Source organism: Lissotriton vulgaris, chromosome 6 (genome assembly GCF_964263255.1).
Source record: "Lissotriton vulgaris chromosome 6, aLisVul1.2, whole genome shotgun sequence".
NCBI lineage: Eukaryota > Metazoa > Chordata > Amphibia > Caudata > Salamandridae > Lissotriton > Lissotriton vulgaris.
In genome coordinates, this window is record NC_141694.1 from 1058561022 (window position 1) to 1058586121 (window position 25100).

At 50.7% G+C, this 25100-nt stretch overlaps 1 protein-coding gene across 1 annotated transcript; it reads left to right on the top strand.

The window, feature by feature from the left end:
- Window positions 1–8145: 8145 nt before the first annotated feature.
- LOC147708411 (uncharacterized) lies at window positions 8146–23795 on the top strand. Its single transcript, XM_086925736.1, has 3 exons — window positions 8146–8459; window positions 10437–10480; window positions 22975–23795. The coding sequence occupies exons 1-3, from the start codon at window positions 8146–8148 to the stop codon at window positions 23793–23795; spliced, it is 1179 nt and encodes a 392-aa protein (XP_086781862.1).
- Window positions 23796–25100: the final 1305 nt, after the last annotated feature.

Genomic DNA, 25100 nt, shown 5'->3' on the forward strand with positions numbered 1-25100 from the left:
CTTTCGTGATGATGCATATGTGCTTCATCAATGCCTGCAAAGTGTCCAATGTAAACCTCACATGCAAGCATAACTTATCAAGCGACATTCATCCTCTGTCCATGACATGCAGTAAACGTTGCACTCGACATTACAGGGCTGACAAGATTCTATGTAACTTGGGCTCGAAGTGTGTCACATGAAGCAAACCAGGCCCCCCTAAGGCTAAAAGGATGGCTATGGCCGAAGGCAATCGTCACCCAAGCTCTTGACTTACTGAGTGCCTGATTTAGTAGACCTCCCTAACAGCCAGACAGTGCCACCACATGGCAGACTGTCAGGGTGCCGGTGGTGACAATATTGACAGTGCTTCCCACCAGAAAACAACATTATTTAACCACCTAGTCAAATATAGCACAGGGGAACTCGCTGCTGATAATCAGTGGAGGGCCCTTGCCGCGCTTACGGAAGTCCAGAGTTGACTTTCTCACCTATTGTGTTTACACAAGGTACTAAAATGACAATAGCTTTGCCCAGGACTACCTGGGCGGGCCCCTCCCCTGCTGTGTGCAAAACCCATTGTGTGTCACAAATACTGATCTGCAGATAATTTCCAGAAAGGTCCCCTATGCACCCAACAATGAGTACCATACAAGTCTTCTGCCCATCTACCCATGTGGTTCCTTGTCCTGTCACCTATGAGCTGTGGCCAGTAGTCACATTATGTAACTAAGCAACAACTGTGGCTGTCATGTAAGAATGTCAAAGGCCGCCATTCTGAACTGCTCCTACTGAGCCTAGGAAGTAGTACTACAAGGTATTTGCAAATCCACTACCCATATCAATGCTTCTACTCTACCCAACAAGAGGTCTAAACCGGGTTGTCTCCTTGCCCACTAGTTTTAAACTCTATGTGGGTAACCTGGCCCCCAACCCTTAGAAAAGACAGTGCCCCTCCAAACTCAGCGGATGTTAGATCCCATTCTAGTTGGCCTGTCACATACGCTGGACCAGCTGGACTCCTTATTGTGCCGCCAACCATGTAAGCATAACTTGTGAAAGGGCAGCCAGCATCACCCCACTGGCAAAAGGATCAACTGGCAAGGCGGGTGGCGCATAAACAAGATCATCGAAGACGCTGACTAGTGCCTGGGCCTATCGTTTAACATCCAAGGTTTCTTCTCCAGGCAATTCGCGGAAATCCAATCAAACCAGTGCGGCTGATTTTGGCTCTCCTGAACCTATTCACTTAATCCGTCCGGTGCCCTTGTAAAACGCTTACTACCGGTAAAAAGGAAAGTAGATGCCCCTTGGTGTACTTCTGCCAACGTTGTCTACCTCTCCGTTCGACATATTGGAAAACAGAGTGTACTCTCATTGGAAGAGGGCTAATTACCATAAGATTTCCCACACACCAAAAAAGTCTATCTCTAGATCCAGATCCGGCACCTAGGGATTTCAACAAAACAGTCTGGAAAGCCAGGAACAAGACTGAAAAAGGGTGTGTGGAGTAACCCCCCACCACAGTAAACCAAACCAAAAGCAAGTCACTTAAACTGTTCTGTAGCTAGATGAATGAATGTCCTCATAGTACCAAACCATGTCAATCCATTTCGGTGGCATCCGACCACGTCTCCACTTTAAGCCATTTTATTCCTATGAATGTAGTGATAATTGTATTGTTCCAAGTGTCCTATCCAAGCTCCTCCAGTGAGCAAAAGTGGCCCATGGACTTACCGCCAGGTATTAGTCTGAAAAGGGGTGTAGTATCAATCCCAGGAGGATGAAATTCCGAGTGCACTGCACACTCTTAGATGGGATGACCTACCAAAGCTGCCCCATGTGATTCCCATCTGCCCAATATATCCCCAGAGATTGCGGGTTGCCCTGCCGTGTTCTGCCCACCTCTTACCAGGCAGCAACGCTACACCAACAGGTCGTACTTCTTGGGCGATAGTTGCATGAGTAAAAAGCCACAACCCAGGCTCAGTAAGCTGAAAATTGGTGCTATCTCAGCGTGATGTCTACCGGTAATCTACAGCTTCTATCATTGATCGGAGCTGCCTACCAAAAGTAACAACAACTATGGCTCAGTTCTAATACTCGTGAACATGCTTCAGTTCTGAAATGATGAGGCTGATCAAGCTCAAGATTCTTCATACCCCTGACAAGCTGTCGCGGTGTGGCACCCAGAGGCCCTGTTCGCACTGCCTGGCAATTTAGCCACATAATACCTCAACTGCAATTCTGACCTTTACCGCAGAACTGCCTGCAGCATCACCTAGGATCCAAGTGAAAAACATACAAACTGGAGCCACTGAAACTTCCAATTTAAAAGTGTCCATCTTTCTGCTAGACTACCCTTTGTTGCCTGTCGAAGCTGCAGCCGATCCCAAACATACTTGGCAGGGCCTTTGACAAGTTGGAAACATTACTTTTCCCAAACAGCTCCAACATTGACAGGACAGTCAGCCAGCAAACGTTCTAATCACAGTCACACTTTCTTGCCCTCCAAATAAACTGAAAATTCGTAGGGGGCATCGCAATGCTCCATTTCCACCCCGAACCTTACTTGGTGCCCACAATTATCCGCATGACGTGAGACCATTCTAATAGATGTGCACAACCTCCTCACCTTGTAATAGCAACGAAACACACAGGAGGGGCAGCTAAACAGATGAACAGAGCTGCCAGCAATGCAACAAAGAAGATGTTCACAGCCATGTCTAGGCAATGAGACCAAACAACCAAATTACACATCGGTAAACAGAATATACTCACAACCGGGTAGTCCAAAACTATTCCTTGTAGTCCAAAACATTCACATTTATTTTATCTCGAATGTAACATCGTTCTGGGCAAAGGGAACTGGGCATAATGTTGCCTCTCATCGTAAATATAATAAAACGGACATCCCGAGATTTCTGACAGAGACCCCCAGCAGCGAACAGTTAAAGCTCAGAGACGTGCAGGAACTGGACAGGCTAGCTTCTCGGTACACCGCTCTCACCGCTAACAAAGCCTTTCATGCCGCACCAACAGTCACTACAAATACGCCATATGCAGTTCTTCCCTGAAAGAGATCAGCCCTCACGAACATCAGAGAGGTAGGCAGGCGCTAACTCGCTCGTCAGTATCAGAGGCCATTACGTGAGCATCAGACGCTTCACAAGGTGAGATACAATTATGGCACAGGGAGATACATGAATTTCCCGGATAGGGCTCTAATTGTTCTGCTGTGCGGCTGAACGGCACAGTTCCACCCTACCAGTCCCTCCACCCACGTGGCACCGATGAAACCCGGGGGGAGGGGGGTCACAATGCTAACATACTGGTGCCTAAAGCACGGCACCGTCGCAGCCCCCACATGCCTGTTGCTGCGCGCGCAGCATCGCAATCTCCGGGATGCCAGAGGCAGCCTATTACTTCCCGCGCCGTACGAATCGCAGGGGGAGAGTGCAACGCTCGCGGCCCCCGACACACACACGCAGGGAGATATGTGCGCCACGAGATGACTTGGTACCACTGAAAGCAGACTGTCTGAGTAAGGGTAGTATCACTAGTGTAACTGCCGGGGCGGAATGCCAACCAGCATAGGGTGACCAGACGTCCCCGTTTTCCCAGGACGGTCCCCGTTTTTGGAGAAGTGTCCCCATGTCCCGACACTTGTCTCCAAGTGACTCAAATGTCCCCGTTTTCAACCAGTGTCCCAGGTAAACACAGAAATGTCCCTGTTTTTCATTGTTTCAATTGAGCATGTGCGCGTATGCTCTCTTTGCACTGGCATTTGCTAGCCTGCGATGTTTTATTGATTTTTGGCAAATATATGCTGTAGTCCTTAAAAGTGTAAATGTAATAAGAAGTACTAATGCTGCTGTGTAAAGGAGAGGGGTGCCAATAAAAGACCTCAGATTTGTTGTCTGTATTACTTCATCTCGGTCTGTGGAGGGAGCTGTTTTGTTGTCCCCTTTCTATGTCTGACAGCTGTCAAATAATCCTACTTTTATGTCGATGGTTACTGCAAACCGTAGTCCTACTTCTATGTCTATGACCTGTCCCCGTTTTTTGCTTTGAGAATCTGGTCACCCTAAACCAGCATGACCATATCAAACTGCTCGGAGCGCACGCCACCAACGACCTTCCCCTCAGGTGACAACAAGCCAAACTGCGCCCAGGATGAGACCGATCGCCTCCCCACTATCGCGACTGAGCATCAGATTGCTCATCGACTGAAAAACCGCCTAACAACCTGGAGACGCACTCACGCAGCCACTAGGCGCCAACCGGTCGCGATGAGAGGCAATTGCCGAGCAACTCCCGCCACACCTACATCAGGCTCCCCGGGCCAGACGATGATCAAGAGTCGGAGCCCGACATCCCGCCCAGATGTGTGGTGGGGGCTAAACGCCCCGCACTCCTTGTTCCGGCACCGACGCTGGTGGCATCGCAAAGGCAAACCAGACCTGCTCTTAATGCCCCCCCCCCCACCCGCAGTCTGACGAAAGAAAGCCATGAGCCGAGCTGCACTAAGGGGGGCTTGGGGGGCGGCTGTTTGGGAGGGGCAAGTGGGGGGGGGGGGGTTTGAGAGCAGGCTCACTTTGGGCTTCTTTTGGGCTGGTTTTGGGCTCTTCTAATTTCTACTGAGGGAGCCCAACTATAAATTCTGTTGGCTCCTCCTCCCGGCCACCATTTTAGGCTAGGTGACCTGGTGGCCGGGAGCTCAATTAGCTTAATAACATTTTTCCCTCGTGAGTGTAGTTTAGTGTTCTTTTGCGAGATGTCGGGTGAAGACTATCGTGTGCTGGAGGCAATCCGCCTTTTGAGCGAGGCGGGACGTCTGGACCTGGTTTTGGGGGATGTGGCTGGGCCGCCGCGTCCTCAGCGGCAGGCCTCAGCTCGTGTGGCCGCGGTAGTCGCAGCTTGTCTGTCCCCGAAGAGGTCTCGCCGTGAGGCGGTAAGTGAGAGGGGTCGCCTGCGCTCTAGGAGACCGGTTCCTGATACCGTAGTACCGTTGCAAACAGGAGTGGTTTTGTCTGGTCAGGAGGGGGTGGGGGAGGGAGGGGCATCTGCTTCTCTTGTCCCCGTGGGGCCGCCGGTGCGTTCACTTTCGGTTCCCGCTGCGAGGGGTAAGCGGGCCGGTAAGCGAGGAGGTAGGAAGCGCTCGGCCTCTGCTTCATTTCTCCCAACCGTTGAGCAGGCGGGAAACGCGCCGGCGGTTGGCGCGCATGCGCAGGTTGACTTTTTGGCGCCTCACGCGCATGAGGCCTTGATGTTACTGGCTGAAGGGACGGTTGGGCATTTTTCTGACCAGTCGGCATTGGGGGCACACGGTGTTAGTCGAGAGGTCGGATTTTTGCCTTCACGTCAAGGTGTTGAGGGAGTCCGTTTTTCTATGCCAGCTCGTGGTTCTAGTGCGCCTCTGTTTGAGGGTGATGGCATTCATGATACAGTGGCAGTTTCTGAGGGTGACTTGGCGCCCGTTAGTCCCCTGTTGTTTTCTCCTCCTGTTTCGACTCGTGGTGAGGTTTTTTCTGTTCTTAGTGATTCTGTGGGGGAGGGGGAGTGGGCGCAGGTCGAAAGAAGGGCGAGAGATGTTTCACGTGGATTGGAGGCTGACATTGGCGAGTTGGGTGCTGCTGCGTGTACTTCTGGGTCAGGTGAGACAGGTTTTGGGCCTGTTCTTGGGGGTGATGTTTTTGGATCTTTGCAGGGGAGTGGCAGTAAACAGGTAGGTGCCAGGTCTTGGGAGGGTCTGAATGTTTTTCCTTCCTGGGCGGAGGGAATTCGGGATGCGGGCGGAGTTCCTCCTACTCAAGGTACTGACATGTTGAGTGGCTTTGGAGGCACTTTGAAGTTTCCGGGCTTGCCTGTGGGTGGTAGACCTTCTGGGAGGGTTGAAGGGTCCGTGCAGGATACGCAGCAGGGGGGGCGTAGCTGGCAAGTTTTGGGTCCTGCGTCGAGGTTCGTTCAAGACCTGTTGGATTGGAGTAGCGATGGTGAAGTCGTGGAGTCGTCTCCTACTCGGCAAGTCTTGTCCGGTCGGCCTACGGGGTCTGTTTCTGGGCAGGCCGGTCGCGGGCAATTCCAGGAGTCTGGGTCTTGTGTAGCTAGTGGTATTGATATGTTTGGAAGTTTTCGTAAGAAGGGCCCCGGCACATCAGTCCAGCCTTTTTCTTCACAGGTCGGGGAGAATCGTGGACCGGCAGACTTGGTAGGGGGGAGTGCGGCCCAGTTGCACCGAGGAGAAGGGAGGGTGGAGCCTGGCGCGGCATACCCCGTACCGGCGAGGGATCCCGGCGCGGTCAACATAAGCAGGTCCGGAGCGACTTCGTTGGCCCCAACGTCTTTGGCTCAGGACTTCGCCACGGTCAGCAGAAGCAGGTCAGGTGCGACCTCGCTGGCCGCAATTTCCTTTTCTCAGGATTTTAGGGGGGTCGGCAGAAGCAGACCAGGCGCGTCCTTGCTGGCCCCGACGTCTTTTTCTCCGGTTCTCAGCGGGGTTGGCAGAAGCAGGAGAGGCGCGTCCTCGCTGGCCCCAACATCTTCATGTCATTCTAAACGTGATTTGTCATTGGTCAAGGTGTCCAAAAGTGGTCAACGTTTGGGGGAGTACAGACGGGTTCAGTTGGCTCCCCGCCTCATGTTTCAGTTCGGGCGGGTAAGGCCCATGTTGGTTTTCAAAATACGTCAGTGGTGGTTGCCCCTCCTGGAGTGGAGGAATCTGTGGTGTTGGATTATGGCGAAGACAGCCCTGAGGAGGGCGAGTTACGTGCTGAGGGCACGGAGGGGGGGTCTTTTCACGTTTCTGATACTGTTTTACAGGCGCCTGTGGTGGTGCGTCCCAAAACTGCAGTTCCCAGACCTACTCGAGAGAGCGGCCCCTCGGTGAGGGTTCCTCGGACGGTCGACGACGTGGAGCATCTGGCCTGGAGAGTGCGGCCGGCTCAAGTTCCTTTACTTAAACCAGGTGAGCGTTCTGTACCACGGGCCAAACCTACTATGGTGTCTGTGGGGACAGGTGGTGAAACGGTAGAGAAGGTCTAGACCTTAAGTTACACAAGGGTCGTTATGTAAAAAATCAAGGGGTGGGTACAAGTGATGGGGGTCTGGGTTCAAAGGTGGATTCTAGCACTGGTATTGAGCCCATGGAGGTAAGTAAAGATCCCCCGCATAGTAAGGAGCTTAAGATAAAGAAATTACCTTACATGGGCGTTACGAAACCTTTGGGCGCTCATTTGATGTTGGCAACTAAGGAAAGGATTTGGAAGGGGGAGTACGTTGAACTACTGAAGCTCTTACATAGGGAGGTTCGCTCCAAGGAGGGGTCTAAAGAAGAGGAATACGAGCTGGCTAAGCGCCCAAAGGTTCCTTTGACGATAGAGAACTGGACAGCGGCATTTCTGATCTATGCTAGCGTGTACTGTGAAAAGTTCCCTGAGCGCTGTGTTGCCATTTTTAAGTATATGGATGTGATCAGGAAGGCGCAGATTACTGGCAGTGGTTATGCCTGGTCACAGTATGATGAGGAATTCCGAGCACGGATGGCTTGGGATCCTGAGGGGAAATGGGGGGAGTTGGACAATGACTTGTGGCAACACACTATGGGTGCATCGGCTGGTGGTAAGACGATTTTTACAGCTAGTGGCTATCCCTTACTTTACCGGCCCTTTCAGGGGAAGCCCACCCGGGGTGGGGTGGGTGCAGCAGCGACAGTGCAACCTGCCAATGGGACCTGCTGGGATTTTAACAGGGGTCACTGCCCAAGGGAATATTGTAAGTTCAGACACGAATGTTCCCAATGTGGAAGAACGCATCCATTGGCCAGGTGTTGGGGGCCTCGAGTTACAGGAGGTCGACAGTGGTCACAGCAGCCTACCAATGCCCCTGGTCTGACACAGCAGCCTCAGCCTAACAGAAGGGGGAAAAGCGCTCCAGGAGCTGGGCCCAAAGGCTCGTACTCCGGTTAAACTTTTTCAGCTGGCAGTGGCTCTGAGGGGTTATGGGAATGCTGAGGCTGGTAAGTTACTGCTGGATGGTTTTCAGGAAGGTTTTCGGCTTGGTTATACAGGGCCGCGGTTGCGGCGGTGGTCTAAAAATCTTTTGTCAGCCGATGAACATCCGGCTGTAGTGCCAGACAAATTGGATAAAGAAGTGCGTGAGGGAAGGATGGCAGGTCCTTTTGATGATTGGTCCTTGGAGAATCTCATTGTGTCCCCCATTGGTGTGGTCCCTAAGAAGGAGTCTGGGCAATTTCGTCTCATTCAACACTTGTCATGGCCGGAGGGCTCCTCGGTTAATGACTTCATTGATGAGGAAGCTGCTTCAGTATCGTATTCATCTGTGGATGTGGCCATGGCCCTGGTTGTGTCTGCTGGCTCTGATGCGGAAATGGCTAAATGTGATATAAAATCTGCTTTTCGTTTGCTACCAGTACATCCCGGGGATTGGGACCTTTTGGGGATTCAATTTCATGGAAAATGGTATGTGGATAAAGCGTTACCAATGGGCTGCTCCATCTCCTGTTCACTATTTGAGACTTTCAGCACTTTTCTCCAATGGTTTTTCACTAATTGTTCAGGTCACCAGTTAGTAACACATTACTTGGATGATTTCTTTTTTGTGGGCGCTCCCAATTCCCCGGCATGTCAGAATGCTTTGCGGACGTTTCAGACTTTAATGGAATTTTTAGGTGTGCCTTTGGCACCGGAAAAGACAATGGGCCCCTGCTCGACCATGTCTTTTTTGGGTATTGAGATAGATTCTCATGTTATGGAAGCACGTTTACCTGTGGAGAAAAAGGCTAAAATGTTGGAACTCTTACATTCCATGCTGGTCAAGTCAAAAGTGACAGTCAAAGAGATTCAGGTGCTGTTGGGCCACCTTAATTTTGCCTGCAGAGTAGTCAGGGCAGGTAGAACTTTCTGTAGGCGTCTGGGTAGGGCTCTATCCGGGCACTATTTACCTCACCATCATGTTCGCTTATCAGCAGGGGTTAAGGAGGATTTGCGGATGTGGGTAGCATTTTTACATTCCTTCAATGGCATTCCTCTGTACAGGGAAGAAGATTGGGTTTGGGATGTCCACATTTTTTCTGACGCTGCAGGAAGCGATGGTTTCGGTCTTTACTGGCAGGGCAGGTGGTGTGCGGAGCAGTGGCCGGTTCAGTGGAGGGATAGAGGCAGGAGCACTGCATTTCTAGAGCTGTTCCCGGTGGTTGTTGCTTTGACTCTGTGGGGTCATGAGCTGGCTCACAAAAAAGTCCTGTTTCGTATTGATAATAAGGATGTGGTGGACATTATCAATAGACAGTCGGCTACGGATGCCCAGATTTTGAAGCTCTTGAGGGTTTTTGTGTTGGGGTGCTTGAAGTACGACATCAGTTTTAAGGCCTTGCACATTCCTGGTGTGGACAATGACATTGCGGATGCTTTGTCTCGTTCACAGTGGGAGAGATTCCATGGGCTAGCCTCGGACAGGATCCCGACCCCCATGCCAGATCATCTGTGGACGGTAGGCGAGACAGGGTCTTACAGTTGGTGGTAGGTTCCCTGGCAGTTTCTACTAGGACGGCATATGAGTTAGCCTGGAAGGAGTTTTTGGAGTCTGGAACTTGCTGGCGCTCGCCCGGTTGGAGACGTTCTGAGGATGTGGTGCAGTTTATTCTTCTCTTGATGGACAAAGGCCTGACTCGCGTTACAATTGCAGGAAAATTGGCTGGTATTGCGTTCATGGGCAAATTATTTTGGGGCTATTCTCCTTCGGCAGGGGAGGTTGGTAAGCGCATGATGGAGGGTTGGTCCAGGGAGCAGGGAAGGGAGCGGTTGGTTCGGCAACCTTTGTCATGGCAGACTTTGGCCAGAATTTTGCAAATATTGCCCTCGGTTTGTTTGGATGAGTTTGAGGTTTGTCTCTTTTCGACTCTCATGGTATGGATGTTTTTCGGTGCTTTTAGAGTGTCGGAATTGTTGGGATCTAAAGTTACTTTTGGGGTGAGGTGGGGGGATGTTCACTTTTCCGAGACAGGTTTGCACATTTGGCTGGCTCGCGCGAAAACTGATCAGAGAAGCAAGGGGAAGGGTATTTGGTTGGAGGCGTCTTCTCCTCCGGAGACGTGCCCTTTGCGATGGGCTAGGCGTTTGAGAGCTTGTTCAGGGACGGCTGCTGCGTTTTCTGTTTTTCAACATTTGGATGGTTCCAGGGTGACTGAATACCAGCTGCGCATGGTGCTGCGTAAAGCTCTGCGTTTTCTTGGTTTGGACGAAAGTCGTTATGGTACTCATTCTTTCAGGATTGGGGCTGCAACGGAGGCTTATAATAGGGGTTGGTCGCAGCAGGATATTATGTCTTTAGGGCGCTGGTCTTCCGACTGCTTTCGGCGCTATGTGCGGAATGATCCTGGTGCTGCGCTTGCGACTGATGTCTCTCCTTAAAATTTGATGCTGCTTTTCTTTTTTCAGGTTCAGTGGCTGGCCCCCGTTCGGCTGTTATGACGATCTGGATTGTGAGGCATTCCTTCATAAGGCGCGCGGAAGATCAAGCACAGAAGAGTTATTTTGGTCCTAAGCTTGGTTTTAATGACCGTTTATTTAATGTTGTGTGGAAGGGTAAAGGGGGTATGATTTGGAGGGAACTTATTCCTGCTTTGAATTCATGGTTGGTAGGAGGTATCTGTCCGGATGTTTTGCTTTTACACCTTGGTGAAAATGATCTTTGTGGGGTCAAAGGGGTGGTCCTTCTACGGACTATGAAGAAGGATCTCTCTCTCATAAAACAACAGTGGTCAGGTTGCCATGTTTTGTGGACCGAATTGGTCCCCCGTAGAACCTGGAGGGGTGCGATTAAGCCTAAGGCAGTGGATAAAGCTCGCAGGAAGTTAAATTTGGAGGTTTCTCGTTTTGCAGGGACTTAGGTTTTGGACGGGTGTCCCATAAGAACATTCGCTATGATGCTTTGGAGTTTTTTCGTAGTGATGGAGTTCATTTGTCTCGAATTGGGATGGACTTGTATCTTTTGGAATTGAGGGAGGTCCTTTCCAGGTGCTTGAAAATTCAAAATGTTCTTGGTTAGCCCTTCGATGGTCGCTTGTTTGGTTTTGGGGGGCAGAAAGAGAGGGGGTGTGATTAATTCCCCCCCCCTCTTTTCTGGGTGGCGGATTTTGGTTTTTTTTTGCCAGCAGGAACATGAAGGTTGTTGGGTTTTTGTTAAAATGGGGCTATGGTTGGAGAAGTTGAAATAAATGTTTTGTGGGGTGGTTACACTGTTTTGGTTAACGTAAGTTCTTGGTGGGCAATTGCGGAATGTGATGTTATGCTTTTGGGTTGGGATGATGTTTAAATGATTATGCAGGTTTTGTATTGGTTTGTATTGTAATTATGTTGTACAGGGTGGGGGCGGGGACTGTGACGTATTAGGGGAGGGCCTGACGTTTGGGGTTTGCAGTTAATTAATTAATTAGTGAGGTTTAGTTTTGTAAGGCGTTGGCCAGGGTTGTATTGTTGTAAATATGCACCTGTTTCAATAAAGCGGCCTTTTTTCACACTCTCAATTTGTCTGGTGGTCTGCTTACCCCCCCCACCCCTCCCTCCCAAGGGGTCTTGGGGGGGGGCAGCCGACCGGAGGGAGGTCCCCCTCCCGGGCTGTTTGGGAGGGGCAAGTGGGGGGGGGGGTTGAGAGCAGGCTCACTTTGGGCTTCTTTTGGGCTGGTTTTGGGCTCTTCTAATTTCTACTGAGGGAGCCCAACTATAAATTCTGTTGGCTCCTCCTCCCGGCCACCATTTTAGGCTAGGTGACCTGGTGGCCGGGAGCTCAATTAGCTTAATAAATTTTTTCCCTCCCTCCTTCCCTTTATCTTTCGATCCCCCCTTTTTCTAGCCTTTATTTATTTATTTCCTATTTGGGGTTTTATATTTATTTTATTATTTATTTTGGTCGTTTGTCGGAACAGGCGGATATGGGTTTTTACGTTGTACATTGTCGCTTGGAACAGGTGCCGTGCGGATTTTGGGGTTTTTTTGCCAGCAGGAACATGAAGGTTGTTGGGTTTTTGTTAAAATGGGGCTATGGTTGGAGAAGTTGAAATAAATGTTTCGTGGGGTGGTTACACTGTTTTGGTTAACGTAAGTTCTTGGTGGGCAATTGGGGAATGTGATGTTATGCTTTTGGGTTGGGATGATGTTTAAATGATTATGCAGGTTTTGTATTGGTTTGTATTGTAATTATGTTGTACAGGGTGGGGGCGGGGACTGTGACGTATTAGGGGAGGGCCTGACGTTTGGGGTTTGCAGTTAATTAATTAATTAGTGAGGTTTAGTTTTGTAAGGCGTTGGCCAGGGTTGTATTGTTGTAAATATGCACCTGTTTCAATAAAGCGGCCTTTTTTCACACTCTCAATTTGTCTGGTGGTCTGCTTACCCCCCCCACCCCTCCCTCCCAAGGGGTCTTGGGGGGGGGCAGCCGACCGGAGGGAGGTCCCCCTCCCGGGCTGTTTGGGAGGGGCAAGTGGGGGGGGGGGGTTGAGAGCAGGCTCACTTTGGGCTTCTTTTGGGCTGGTTTTGGGCTCTTCTAATTTCTACTGAGGGAGCCCAACTATAAATTCTGTTGGCTCCTCCTCCCGGCCACCATTTTAGGCTAGGTGACCTGGTGGCCGGGAGCTCAATTAGCTTAATAAATTTTTTCCCTCCCTCCTTCCCTTTATCTTTCGATCCCCCCTTTTTCTAGCCTTTATTTATTTATTTCCTATTTGGGGTTTTATATTTATTTTATTATTTATTTTGGTCGTTTGTCGGAACAGGCGGATATGGGTTTTTACGTTGTACATTGTCGCTTGGAACAGGTGCCGTGCGGATTTTGGGGTTTTTTTGCCAGCAGGAACATGAAGGTTGTTGGGTTTTTGTTAAAATGGGGCTATGGTTGGAGAAGTTGAAATAAATGTTTCGTGGGGTGGTTACACTGTTTTGGTTAACGTAAGTTCTTGGTGGGCAATTGGGGAATGTGATGTTATGCTTTTGGGTTGGGATGATGTTTAAATGATTATGCAGGTTTTGTATTGGTTTGTATTGTAATTATGTTGTACAGGGTGGGGGCGGGGACTGTGACGTATTAGGGGAGGGCCTGACGTTTGGGGTTTGCAGTTAATTAATTAATTAGTGAGGTTTAGTTTTGGAAGGCGTTGGCCAGGGTTGTATTGTTGTAAATATGCACCTGTTTCAATAAAGCGGCCTTTTTCACACTCTCAATTTGTCTGGTGGTCTGCTTACCCCCCCACCCCCCCCACCCCTCCCTCCCAAAGGGGGCTTGGGGGGGGGGGCAGCCGACCGGAGGAAGGTCCCCCCCCCCGGGCTGTTTGGGAGGGGCAAGTGGGGGGGGGGGGGTTTGAGAGCAGGCTCACTTTGGGCTTCTTTTGGGCTGGTTTTGGGCTCTTCTAATTTCTACTGAGGGAGCCCAACTATAAATTCTGTTGGCTCCTCCTCCCGGCCACCATTTTAGGCTAGGTGACCTGGTGGCCGGGAGCTCAATTAGCTTAATAACATTTTTCCCTCCCTCCTTCCCTTTATCTTTCGATCCCCCCTTTTTCTAGCCTTTATTTATTTATTTCCTATTTGGGGTTTTATATTTATTTTATTATTTATTTTGGTCGTTTGTCGGAACAGGCGGATATGGGTTTTTACGTTGTACATTGTCGCTTGGAACAGGTGCCGTGCGGATTTTGGGGTTTTTTTGCCAGCAGGAACATGAAGGTTGTTGGGTTTTTGTTAAAATGGGGCTATGGTTGGAGAAGTTGAAATAAATGTTTCGTGGGGTGGTTACACTGTTTTGGTTAACGTAAGTTCTTGGTGGGCAATTGGGGAATGTGATGTTATGCTTTTGGGTTGGGATGATGTTTAAATGATTATGCAGGTTTTGTATTGGTTTGTATTGTAATTATGTTGTACAGGGTGGGGGCGGGGACTGTGACGTATTAGGGGAGGGCCTGACGTTTAGGGTTTGCAGTTAATTAATTAATTAGTGAGGTTTAGTTTTGTAAGGCGTTGGCCAGGGTTGTACTGTTGTAAATATGCACCTGTTTCAATAAAGGGGCCTTTTTCACACTCTCAATTTGTCTGGTGGTCTGCTCACCCCCCCCACCCCTCCCTCCCAAAATACACGTATGCCTGTGTTAAGTACTCCCTTTCCCGTGCAGATGCAAGAAAGGGGGCCGTGCAGGATGCTAGGGCGAGTCGAACAGCCTCAAGCATGAGTAGGATAGCACCCTTGCAATCCACGCCTAACACGGTGCCTCTGAAACCGGCCCCAAAGACGTCAATCGTGCTGGCCAGCGAGGCGACTATTGCCAACAGCTTCGCCCAGGGGCCCAACAGGGGCAGAGTTGCGAAGGGGGAGGGGCGTGCTGATGCTAGAGAGAGGAGCAAACTCGCTCCTCAACAATGGCTGACCGGAAGCTGGACTCCCTGCGTGGTGGGACCCAGGGTATGGGGGACGCACTCCGACCAAATGCACAACCATGCTCCCCACTACATAGGCAATGAATGCCCTGCACCACACAGGACCCTCTCGGCCTTGCACAAATCTCGGCGCCCTTTGCCACACCCCGCCGCTCCATAAAACTCTTGCTCCCATCTGCCCTCCTCCCGAGCCCCGCCAGGAGACCTTGTCCAGCAAGGCTGGTCTCACTGCACGCAGACAGGCTCGAGGACAGGAAACAAAAACACTCACCCGGTTACCCGGAGTCACGAAAACCCGACACGAGACCAGGACGATCAAAACAGCCTCAGTGCAGCAGGAGAAAGAGGGTGCTCAGAGGGCGGGAGAGGTATAAGTACCTCTCCCTCCGCCCTCTCCTGCCCGGAAGTGACGTCGGCCTAGGGGACCCTCGAGGATCCCGAACACTGGGAGGCTGACTCGTCGTGTGCCATCCTGTGACACTAAGTGGGGCCACCCTCTTAGGAGGGCCCCCTGCATGAGCCGGGGGCAGCCCTGCCGAGTCAAGCATAGGTTTGGTACAGGAAGGGTAATCTTCCTGTACAAAATACTATGCATAGACATGTCGAAAAGCATTTCCTACTTTGTATGTATGCTGCACGGTGCAGCACACATGCAATTTTGGAAAGGCATGGAGAAATGTAAACATTTCTCCGTTTAACGCCAGCTTTTCAACAGTGTTAATATTTGGTGCTAAATTCTTTCCACTAATGTTAGTGTCACAAAGCATAAGTGGTGGCATGGGAACGCCCATGCAACACTTACTGAACACAAAGTAATACAAAGCAGCCTTTCACGCTACTTTGCTTTGCGTTACTTTTCCGTACAAACCAATGCAAATATTGTTTTGCAGTGGTTTAGGAGTGCCCATATGGGTTTAACATTGGGCTAGCAGTTAAAAAAGTAATGTTAAACTAACGCTAAACCTTTCTGAATTTGTGGTTCAGTAGGAAGCCGTGGAGGAGACCAGTGACGTATGACAGTCATGCTGACTCTGCGGGCAGATAAAATCTCACAGCCAAGCAGACTGTGCCAGCTGATAGAATCTTGCAGCCTGAGGGCTTTAGTTTGGACACCCCCTTGAATTTGATACGGCTAATGACTGGTAACCAGTGCAACTGACGAAGATGAGAAGAAACAGAATTTTGCATAGGGACCTTAAGAATAAGGCGTGCTGCTGCATTTTGGATGCTCTAAAGCCATTGCAGTAAGTAGGCTGGTAGGTCCATATTTAGACACATTAATGAATGAATGATTACAGTGTGTAGCATGGTTTTGCAAAATATAGTAGATTTGGACCTGATTTTAGCAAAGGAGGATGGGGTATGAAAGGAAATCAACACACAGGGGTCGATTCAGATTCGGGATAAAAAACCGTTGTACGAATCGTATTCGTAGCCGTCTCCGTTCGAATTGAAAAAGAATGTCCGAATTGCTTAGTACGATCCAAATCCCGAAAATACGTCTGAATATCAGCGACCCGTACGAACCACGATCGAAGACCCGTACGATATGTCATCGGAACCCATATCGTACGATTTGTAAACATGCCGTACAAACTAACAAGTACGATCCAGACCAGGGACCAAGTACGCGATTTGTACGGGCAAACGTAGTCGCGCATGAAGCATTATTCGTACTGAAAACATCGCGTATAAGCGAGCCGCACCAACATACACGAACCACACACCCCTCAATCAAGCGTACACGAACCCCCCCTCCTGAAAACGGACCGTAACAGCCAGCCGCACCAACAAATACGACCCGCACACCCCTCAATCATGCGTACACGAACCCCCCCGATAACGGACCGTAACAGCCAGCCGCACCAACAAATACGACCCGCATACCCCTCAATCAAGCGTACACGAGCCCCCCCCCCGAAAACGGACCGTAACAGCCAGCCGCACCAACAAATACGACCCACACACCCCTCAATCAAGCGTACACAAACCCCCCCGAAAACGGACTGTAACAGCCTGCCGCACCAACAAATACGACCCGCACACCCCTCAATCAAGCGTACACGAACCCCACCCCCCGAAAACGGACCGTAACAGCCAGCCACACCAACAAATACGACCCGCACACCCCTCAATCAAGCGTACACGACCCCCCCCCCCAAAAACGGACCGTAACAGCCAGCCGCACTAACAAATACGACTCGCACACCCCTCAATCAAGTGTACACGAACCCCCCCACTCACGAAAACGGACCGTAACCTTCCAGCCGCACCAACAAATATGACCCGCACACCCCTCACTCAAGCATACACGAACCCCCCCCCGAAAACGGACCGTAACAGCCAGCCGCACCAACAAATACGACCCGCACACCCCTCAATCAAGCGTACACGAACGGCCACCCCGAAAACGGACCGTGACAGCCAGCCACACCAACAAATACGAACCGCACATCCCCACTAATAAAGCGCACACAAACCCCGAAACCAGCACAAGGAGGATGCAAACGAGTCGCATAACCCTCAAAACATGTCTCCTGTGTACGCACCATAGGAAAACAATGTCCTGGCCACATCCAAACAGGCAAACAGAGGGCCCAAGTCACACCCACCCCTTATAACACACCCACCAAAAATTCTAAAAAAGCCACACCCACAAATGGACCAATAAAATGGCCCACACATGCAACCCATCATCCTTAGCAACATACCTATTTGCGCAAAGACACTGATAGCACACCAACAACTGCAGCCATACACCTTCACACATACACCCTATCTCATTGACACATACACCAACCCCTACACAATCAGACCCACACACCCTCATCCATACACACCATCACCCCCCCCAATCACATACACCCCACACCATGACCACACCAAAGAATCCAAGTTCACTAACCCAGAGATGGAGATCCTTACAGATGAAGTGATCAGAGTTGAGCCACAGCTGTTTGGTGCATTGGTCAGACAGACCAGCATAGCTGAAAAAACCCGCCTGTGGGAGAGGATCGTTGATAAGGTCAATGCTGTTGCAGCCATCAGGCGCACCTGGAAGGATTGCCAGGCCAGGTGGTCCGATCTGCGGAGGATGGTCAAGCGCAAGATGGATGAGGACTACGCCAACGCTCATCACACTGGAGGTGGTGGTACCCGCAGACCTGCACAATACCATACCTGGGAGGAGAAAGTCATGGCCCTGCTATCACCGGTGGGAGTACACGGAATCGAAGGAGCCGTGAAGCCTGGTGAGTATACAAACAAATCATGTTACATGGAGGGACTCCCAGCAGGGCCTAACAGTATGGGGGTGGTGTGGGTGTGTGTGGCCATGACTCCCAGCAGTGCCTAACAGTATGGGGGTGGTGTGGGCGTGTGTGGCCATGACCCCCAGCAGTGCCTAACAGTATGGGGTATGTGGCCATTACTCCCAGCAGTGCCTAACAGTATGGGGGTGGTGTGGGGGTGTGTGGCCATGACTCCCAGCAGTGCCTAACTGTATGGGGTGTGTGGCCATGACTCCCAGCAGTGTCTAACAGTATGGGGGGTGTTGCCATGACTGCCAGCAGTGCCTAACAGTAGGGGGGTGGTGTGGGGGGTATTGCCATGACTCCCAGCAGTGACTAACTGTAGGGGGGTGGTGTGGGTGTGTGTGGCCATGACTCCCAGCAGTGCCTAACAGTAGGGGGATGGTGTGGGGGGATGTTGCCATGACTCCAAGTGTTGTGTTCTATCTAGGACCCCGATCAATATTGTGACCTTATGCCCCTATACGGCTATAATCAATACATATCCCTATAATGGCATAAACGATCAGAGCCATATTTCAGTTTGTCTCTGCAGCTCATTACAGTACATGACACAGCAGAAGCCACTTCCTTAGATTCCTAGATAACACACTGAGTTCTTTCAACAAATTAAACCCCCAGCAACCTGGGAAAGCCCCGCTTTCTTTGTTTTGATTAGTAATAGAACTCTTGCAAGCACTGTAAGAACGACCAGTTCTTAGTGACATCTTTATTGACGTCTTATGTCCAAAAACTTACGTCAAACTCGGCACCTTTCAGGTATAAATAATACCAACGTTGCCTTAAGCACACACGATGGTGGTGGTGAATACAGGAGCAGAACAGCTGTCCCTTGCAGAGCCCAGCAGATGCGAGAAGCCCACGGACGCTGCCCCTCCTCCTCCTTGACACGCTGAGAAAATCTAGCTCCGGCGTTTCCAGCCTGTCCTCGCCGGTAACTGGAATATCGAGTCCTGAGAGGAGATACCAGACCTCCAACATTCTATTCCAGAGGTACGGTGTTGACTAAACCCTTAGAGAGAATTCTTGAAGCAAACCCTTGGCAAAACCAACTTAACTTAAACTGCTACTTACTTACTCCCTCCCATTTATTAGGCTTAGGTCAGGTACACCGGGGTAGGCATAGTTAGAAGCACCAGTTGAGGACGTTAGCCAAATGTATATATGAATGTATATATTTTACTCATTTTAACTATCGTATGGCTAAGAAACCATATCAATGCTTTTACAGTATTGTTTCGCAATACTCCTTTTACTGTACGCACTTTTTATAATAACAAGTCTTGCAATTGTGGCAATTCATTTCTCTTGCATGAGAAGGAAGACTGCTCAATAAATAATATCTTTTATTGAAAACGCCCGTCTCTCTATTCTCTGCATCCTGGTGAAAGTAATTCTGCACAACTGACTGAGTGAAATAGCTGTCTATTGTTTCACACGACTCTAGAGATTGACTCTTATTCTGAGGAGCAAGGTTGTCATGTTAATGCGGTTGTCGGAAGCTGAATCCCTTCTTGTCTGAGCCAGGGAAGCTGATCACTTCCTATTCAGTCAAGAAAGTTTTCAGTGACCTCTGAGCTAGCTGGCGCAAACCTAAATTAAGTCTAACATAGTCAGTAGAGACCTAGAAGACCGCACTCCTACGTCTACACTGCTGTTTATGTTATTCCAATGCGCAGGGCCTATAGGGAAAATAGGAACTACACTACACAAGCAGTGCCTAACAGTATGGGGGGGTGGGGGGGGGTGTTGCCATGACTCCCAGCAGTGTCTAACAGTATGGGGGTGTTGCCATGACTCCCAGCAGTGCCTAACAGTAGGGGGGTGGTGTGTGGGGGTGTTGCCATGACTCCCAGCAGTGCCTAACAGTATGGGGTGTGTGGCCATGACTCCCAGCAGTGCCTAACAGTAGGGGGTGGTGTGCGGGTGTGTGGCCATGACTCCCAGCAGTGCCTAACAGTATGGGGGTGGTGTGGGAGTGTGTGGCCATGACTCCCAGCAGTGCCTAAGAGTATGGGGTGTGTGGCCATGACTCCCAGCAGTGCCTAACAGTATGGGGGTAGTGTGGGGGTATGTGGCCAGGACTCCCAGCAGTGCCTAACAGTATGGGGTGGTGTGGGGGTGTGTGGTCATGACTCCCAGCAGTGCCTAACAGTATGGGGGTGGTTTGGGGGGTGTGGCCATGACTCCCAGCAGTGCCTAACAGTATGGGGTGTGTGGCCATGACTCCCAGCAGTGTCTAACAGTATGGGGGGTGTTGCCATGACTCCCAGCTGTGCCCAACAGTAGGGGGTGATGTGGGGGGTGTTGCCATGACTCCCAGCAGTGCCTAACAGTAGGGGGGTGGTGTGGGGGGGGGGTGGCCATGACTCCCAGCAGTACCTAACAGTAGGGGGTGGTGTGGGGGGTATTGCCATGACTCCAAGCAGTGTCTAACAGTATGGGGGGGTGGGGGTGTTGTCATGACTCCCAGCAGTGTCTAACAGTATTGGGGGTGTTGCCATGACTCCCAGCAGTGCCTAACAGTAGGGGGGTGGTGTGTGGGGGGGGTGTTGCCATGACTCCCAGCAGTGCCTAACAGTATGGGGGTGGTGTGGGGGGTATGGCCATGACTCCCAGCAGTGCCTAACAGTAGGGGGTGGTGTGGGGGGTATTTCCATAACTCCAAGCAGTGCCTAACAGTATGGGGGGTGGGGGTGTGTTGCCATGACTCCCAGCAGCGTCTAACAGTATGGGGGATGTTGCCATGACTCCCAGCAGTGCCTAACAGTAGGGGGGTGGTATGGGGGTGTTGCCATGACTCACAGCAGCGCCTAACAGTATGTAGTGTGTGGCCATGACTCCCAGCAGTGCCTAACAGTAGGGGGTGGTGTGGGGGTGTGTGGCATGACTCCTAGCAATGTCTAACAGTATGGGGGGTGTTGCCATGACTCCCAGCAATGTAGTAGTAGTAGTAAAATCAAAGTTTATTTAGACAATAGTCTATAAACCATACAGAAGACCATGGATCCACTTAGCAATACACATTTTACATCATAGTTCATTTTAACACTCTATACACATTTAAAACCATAAAAACACTAAATTGACATTCTCCATATTTTAAAATCTTAATGTCTTAAAATTTCCCAACTTCCTTGGATGTCTCCATTACAGCTTCTCTTGTTGCTTTCAAAAATTTCCCCAACGCAATTGTGATATCTAAAAACGACATTTCTGTAAGGAGAGCAACAGCCTCTGATCGTGTGTTCACCTTGTACTTTAAAAATATTGGACGTAAAAACATTTTACGCACTGTTAAAATCAATGTACAGTCCAGTAGTATATGTAAAATATCATTCTTCACACCTAGGCCACATTTACAAATACCATCAGGTTGGATCAGGGCAACTTTTAATTTACTATCGATCTTCCATGGATTTAAGCCTACCCGAACCTTCATGATTTCGTACCTTTCGTACTGGGGGGTGTTGCCATGACTCCCAGCAGTGCCTAACAGTAGGGGGGGGGGTGTTGCCATGACTCCCAGCAGTAACTAACAGTATGGGGGTTAGGGGTGTGATGCCATGACTCCCAGCAGTGTTTAACAGTATGGGGGTGTTGCCATGACTCCCAGCAGAGCTTAACAGTATGGGGGTGGTGTGGGGGTGTGTGGCCATGACACCTAGCAGTGCATAACAGTATGGGCGTGGTGTGGGGGTATGTGGCCATGACTCCCAGCAGTGCCTAACAGTATGGGGTGGTGTGGGTGTGTGTGGCCATGACTCACAGCAGTGCCTAACAGTATGGGGTGTGTGGCCATGACTCCCAGCAGTGCCTAACAGTATTGGGGTGGTGTGGGGGTCTGTGACCATGACTCCTAGCAGTGTCTAACAGTATGGGGGGTGTTGCCATGACTCCCAGCAGTGCCTAACAGTAGGGTGTGGTGAGGGGGGTGTTGCCATGACTCCCAGCAGTGCCTAACAGTATGGGGGGATGGGGGTGTTGCCATGACTCCCAGCAGTGTCTAACAGTATGGCGGGTGTTGCCATGACTCCCAGCAGTGCCTAACAGTATGGCGGGATGAGGGTGTTGCCATGACTCCCAGCAGTGTCTAACAGTATGGGGGGTGTTGCCATGACTCCCAGCAGTGCCTAACAGTATAGGGGTGGTGTGGCCATGACTCCCAGCAGTGCCTAACAGTGTGGGGGTGGGTGCAAGGGGAGTGCCAGAAGGCTGCAAGGGGGAGGGTGGGAGGGTGCAAGGTGTAGAGTAGGAGGCTGCACTCAACCCATATGAGTCAGGTACACACCCATGCACCATGCTCAATGCACAGGGAGTGTGAAAGTACTGACAAGATAGCTGACGCTGGGCCATGGTGCAGGCAGCACAAGGAACTCCTGTGACCAGTGCAAACACTAACACCAGGACAAGGTCAGATATCCTGCACAGGAACTCACAACCACTATCATGGCAGCATGCTTCATGGGGGGGACAGACACGCCACGAGGGACGCCCACTTGCAAATCACACTCAAACTACTAGAATGGAGTGTGACACACACCCCTTACAGGAACGGAGCCCCTGGGAACAGGCAATGGAGTGTACCACTGTCACAATTGTCATGTAACACAACAAAAAAAATACTGATCTGATGACGCATCCAAGCAAAAAAAAGCACAGCGCTGAATCACAAGTCCATTGTGTCACTCACTCAATGCTGTTGCCACAGCTTTGGGACGCTGTGGGTGCACTCAAGTAGCACCATGGACCTGAGTATTGGCAAGGTAATGCATCTTGGAGAAGTGCCACGTTCTAAAGCCCTCTGCCAGAAGTAGGTGTACTGGTCCTGGGGGGTTGGCAGTGGGTGGCCGCCACAGAACAGCAACACCTCTCAAAAGTGAATGAAATCAGCAAAATTCCACTCAGTCTCCATCATAAACATGCTGCATTACAACCCTGTGCATGCTTGAATCAGGCATTAGGATTGACGCTGCATTGTGCAGATTGGGCCACACAGAGCACAGCTGGATCTGTGTGGTGCTGGTGACACAACCACAGCAATGGCTGTGCCAGTCATCGTAAACAGTACCCAACATGTCAAGCACCCCTGAGCACATGTCAATCTCATCCCACAACATACCCATACACAAGTGAACAATTACAACAATCCAAAGCAGGTGGAACAGTGCTAACGACAATGGATATCAAAATTAGATGTTGCATGATAGTGCATTAACAGTGTTTATCTCTCACACCCATAGGGGAACGTGTGGAAACTGCCCCCAACCAGGGGGGAGATGGATCCCAGTCCCAGGATCAGCATGGCCCTGACCCCACCGACAGCGATGCCTCTCAACACACTGTGGATGACCCCAACCAACCTGGCCCCTCTGGTTCCCAAACCCATGCAGCAGCTGAAACAGATACATCTGTGCCAACCACCACACCCATTCCCACCACATCCCAGCAGACTGCTCGGAGCCCTGCCCATAATCCACAACAGAGCCAGTCTGACAATGAGGGACAAGGTTCGCCGGGCACCCACGAGGTGGCAGATGACGCCACCACTGCCAGCACCCATGGGTCCCGTCGACCTGATGTGCCCACAAACGCAGGCCAGGCTCATGTGTCCAAGGGTGGTGGGAGTGGCGCAAGGCGGAGGCGAGAAACTGACCAGCCAGCTGCAGGGCCTGGTATGTCAGAACTCAGAGACATCATGGATGTATACCGGCGGGACACCAGAGAGTTCAGCCTGGTAGTGGAGGCCCTCAACAAAATGACAAATCAGCAGGCCCAGCTACATGCCAGTCAAGAACAACACCAGGGACGGATGGAGGCAAGACTGGATGAGCTCATGACGGTGCATAGGGAAATTAACCAATCACTCCGTCTGATCGCTGCCAAAATGCAGCACCCTCCCTGTGTCACAAGGCCAGAAACATCTAGGCAAAGACCAACAACAGGCACATGGAGGGAGGAGGAGGAGGAGGAGGAATTGTCAGCTGGAGCATCCCACGCATCATCAAGACCTGCACATGAGGGTCCCCCAAGGAAGGTGGGTCGTCCACGGACAAGACGTTGAAAGGCATAGGGCCATGCACAACTCCCAGGTCACCTGGTCTGGCATCTTGCCTTTGTGTGCAACAGCATAACCTTATTGACTTTCTGACTCTCCCACATGGACTTGCTGGTTGCAGTGTGCCCAATGATGCCAAGCTCTGTGGCCTGGACTCTGTTGACTCAACCTGTAATGCATCAAATCTCCAGCTGTGAACGTTGGATTCCCCCCCTTTTTGTACAGCACCTACTCACTTTTCACGCACAAGATCAGAAAATAAATGTAAATAACATAATACGCAGTGGTGGAGATGTTTTGTACCCAGATGCAAAAACATATGCGTGGGGACATGGCAAAAATGCCAGAGTATTGAACAAACTGCAGCCATCCACACACTGGGATCTGAGTCCGGTTGAGGACACATATAGGTCACAATATTCCAACAACTACATACATGGATAGCAATACACACCTGTGATGGTTACAAAATGCAGAAGGGGGGTTGGCTTGCAATACTGCAGTTACGGACAGGTACAGAAGAGACACTTGGAGGTGTACAGATCATGGATAATATGTAGGTGTCCACGGAGGGAGTACCAGGATCTGTGTTCAGAGGTATGAGAACTCTCAGTCGCATGCAGTTGTACTGTGGATGTCATGAATGGTGCCCAGGCCAAGGGTGGCAGGACGGACTGCCGGCAACGGGGTGTTGGATAGTAGACGTCCATATTAGTGCATTGGCCTGGGCCTGTGGAGTGCCTACTGAGTGTGGCTGAGGATTATGAAGGTGAACCTGCAGTTGACTGTGGGACTATTGTAGGTATCTCAGGTGGACCGTCATGTGGCAGTAGCAGGGGATGTTGAGGATGAGGTGTGTGCATGCACCCTGGAGTTGCACAAGTACTCCTGGAGTCTGGTACTTGTACCTGTGAAGAGGTTCTTGCTGCAGTTGGTCTGGCTGGTGTTGTTGATGGCAACCAGGCTGAACACCACCTCGTCAACAGGCATCGCCATAGCCATCCCAGAAGGCCATAAGATCTCCCACAGACAACGCAACAACAACAGAGTAGGAGGAGGATTCGCCATCATCCACATGAACACTCCCAGAGTCACCACCAACACCAACGACACACTCCACACCGCCTAGCACATGCACTTACAGATCCACACTCACGCCAACAACACCCTCAGAGGAACACTCATCGACAGACCACCTGGATCATGACCACGATCCATCAACTCCATCCCTGACCTCATCAGCACACATGCCCTCGGCTACACGGATTACATACTTCCAGCTTGAGAACAACAACAACGCAAACTCCACTG

Coding starts and splice junctions, on each gene's coding strand:
- LOC147708411 (XM_086925736.1), top strand. CDS start 8,146: ATGGCAGGTCCTTTTGATGATTGGTCCTTGGAGAATCTCATTGTGTCC. Junction 8,460..10,436: donor ATTCAATTTCATGGAAAATG/GTATGTGGATAA, acceptor TTCTTTTTTCAG/GTTCAGTGGCTGGCCCCCGT. Junction 10,481..22,974: donor CTGTTATGACGATCTGGATT/GTGAGGCATTCC, acceptor TCACACCCATAG/GGGAACGTGTGGAAACTGCC.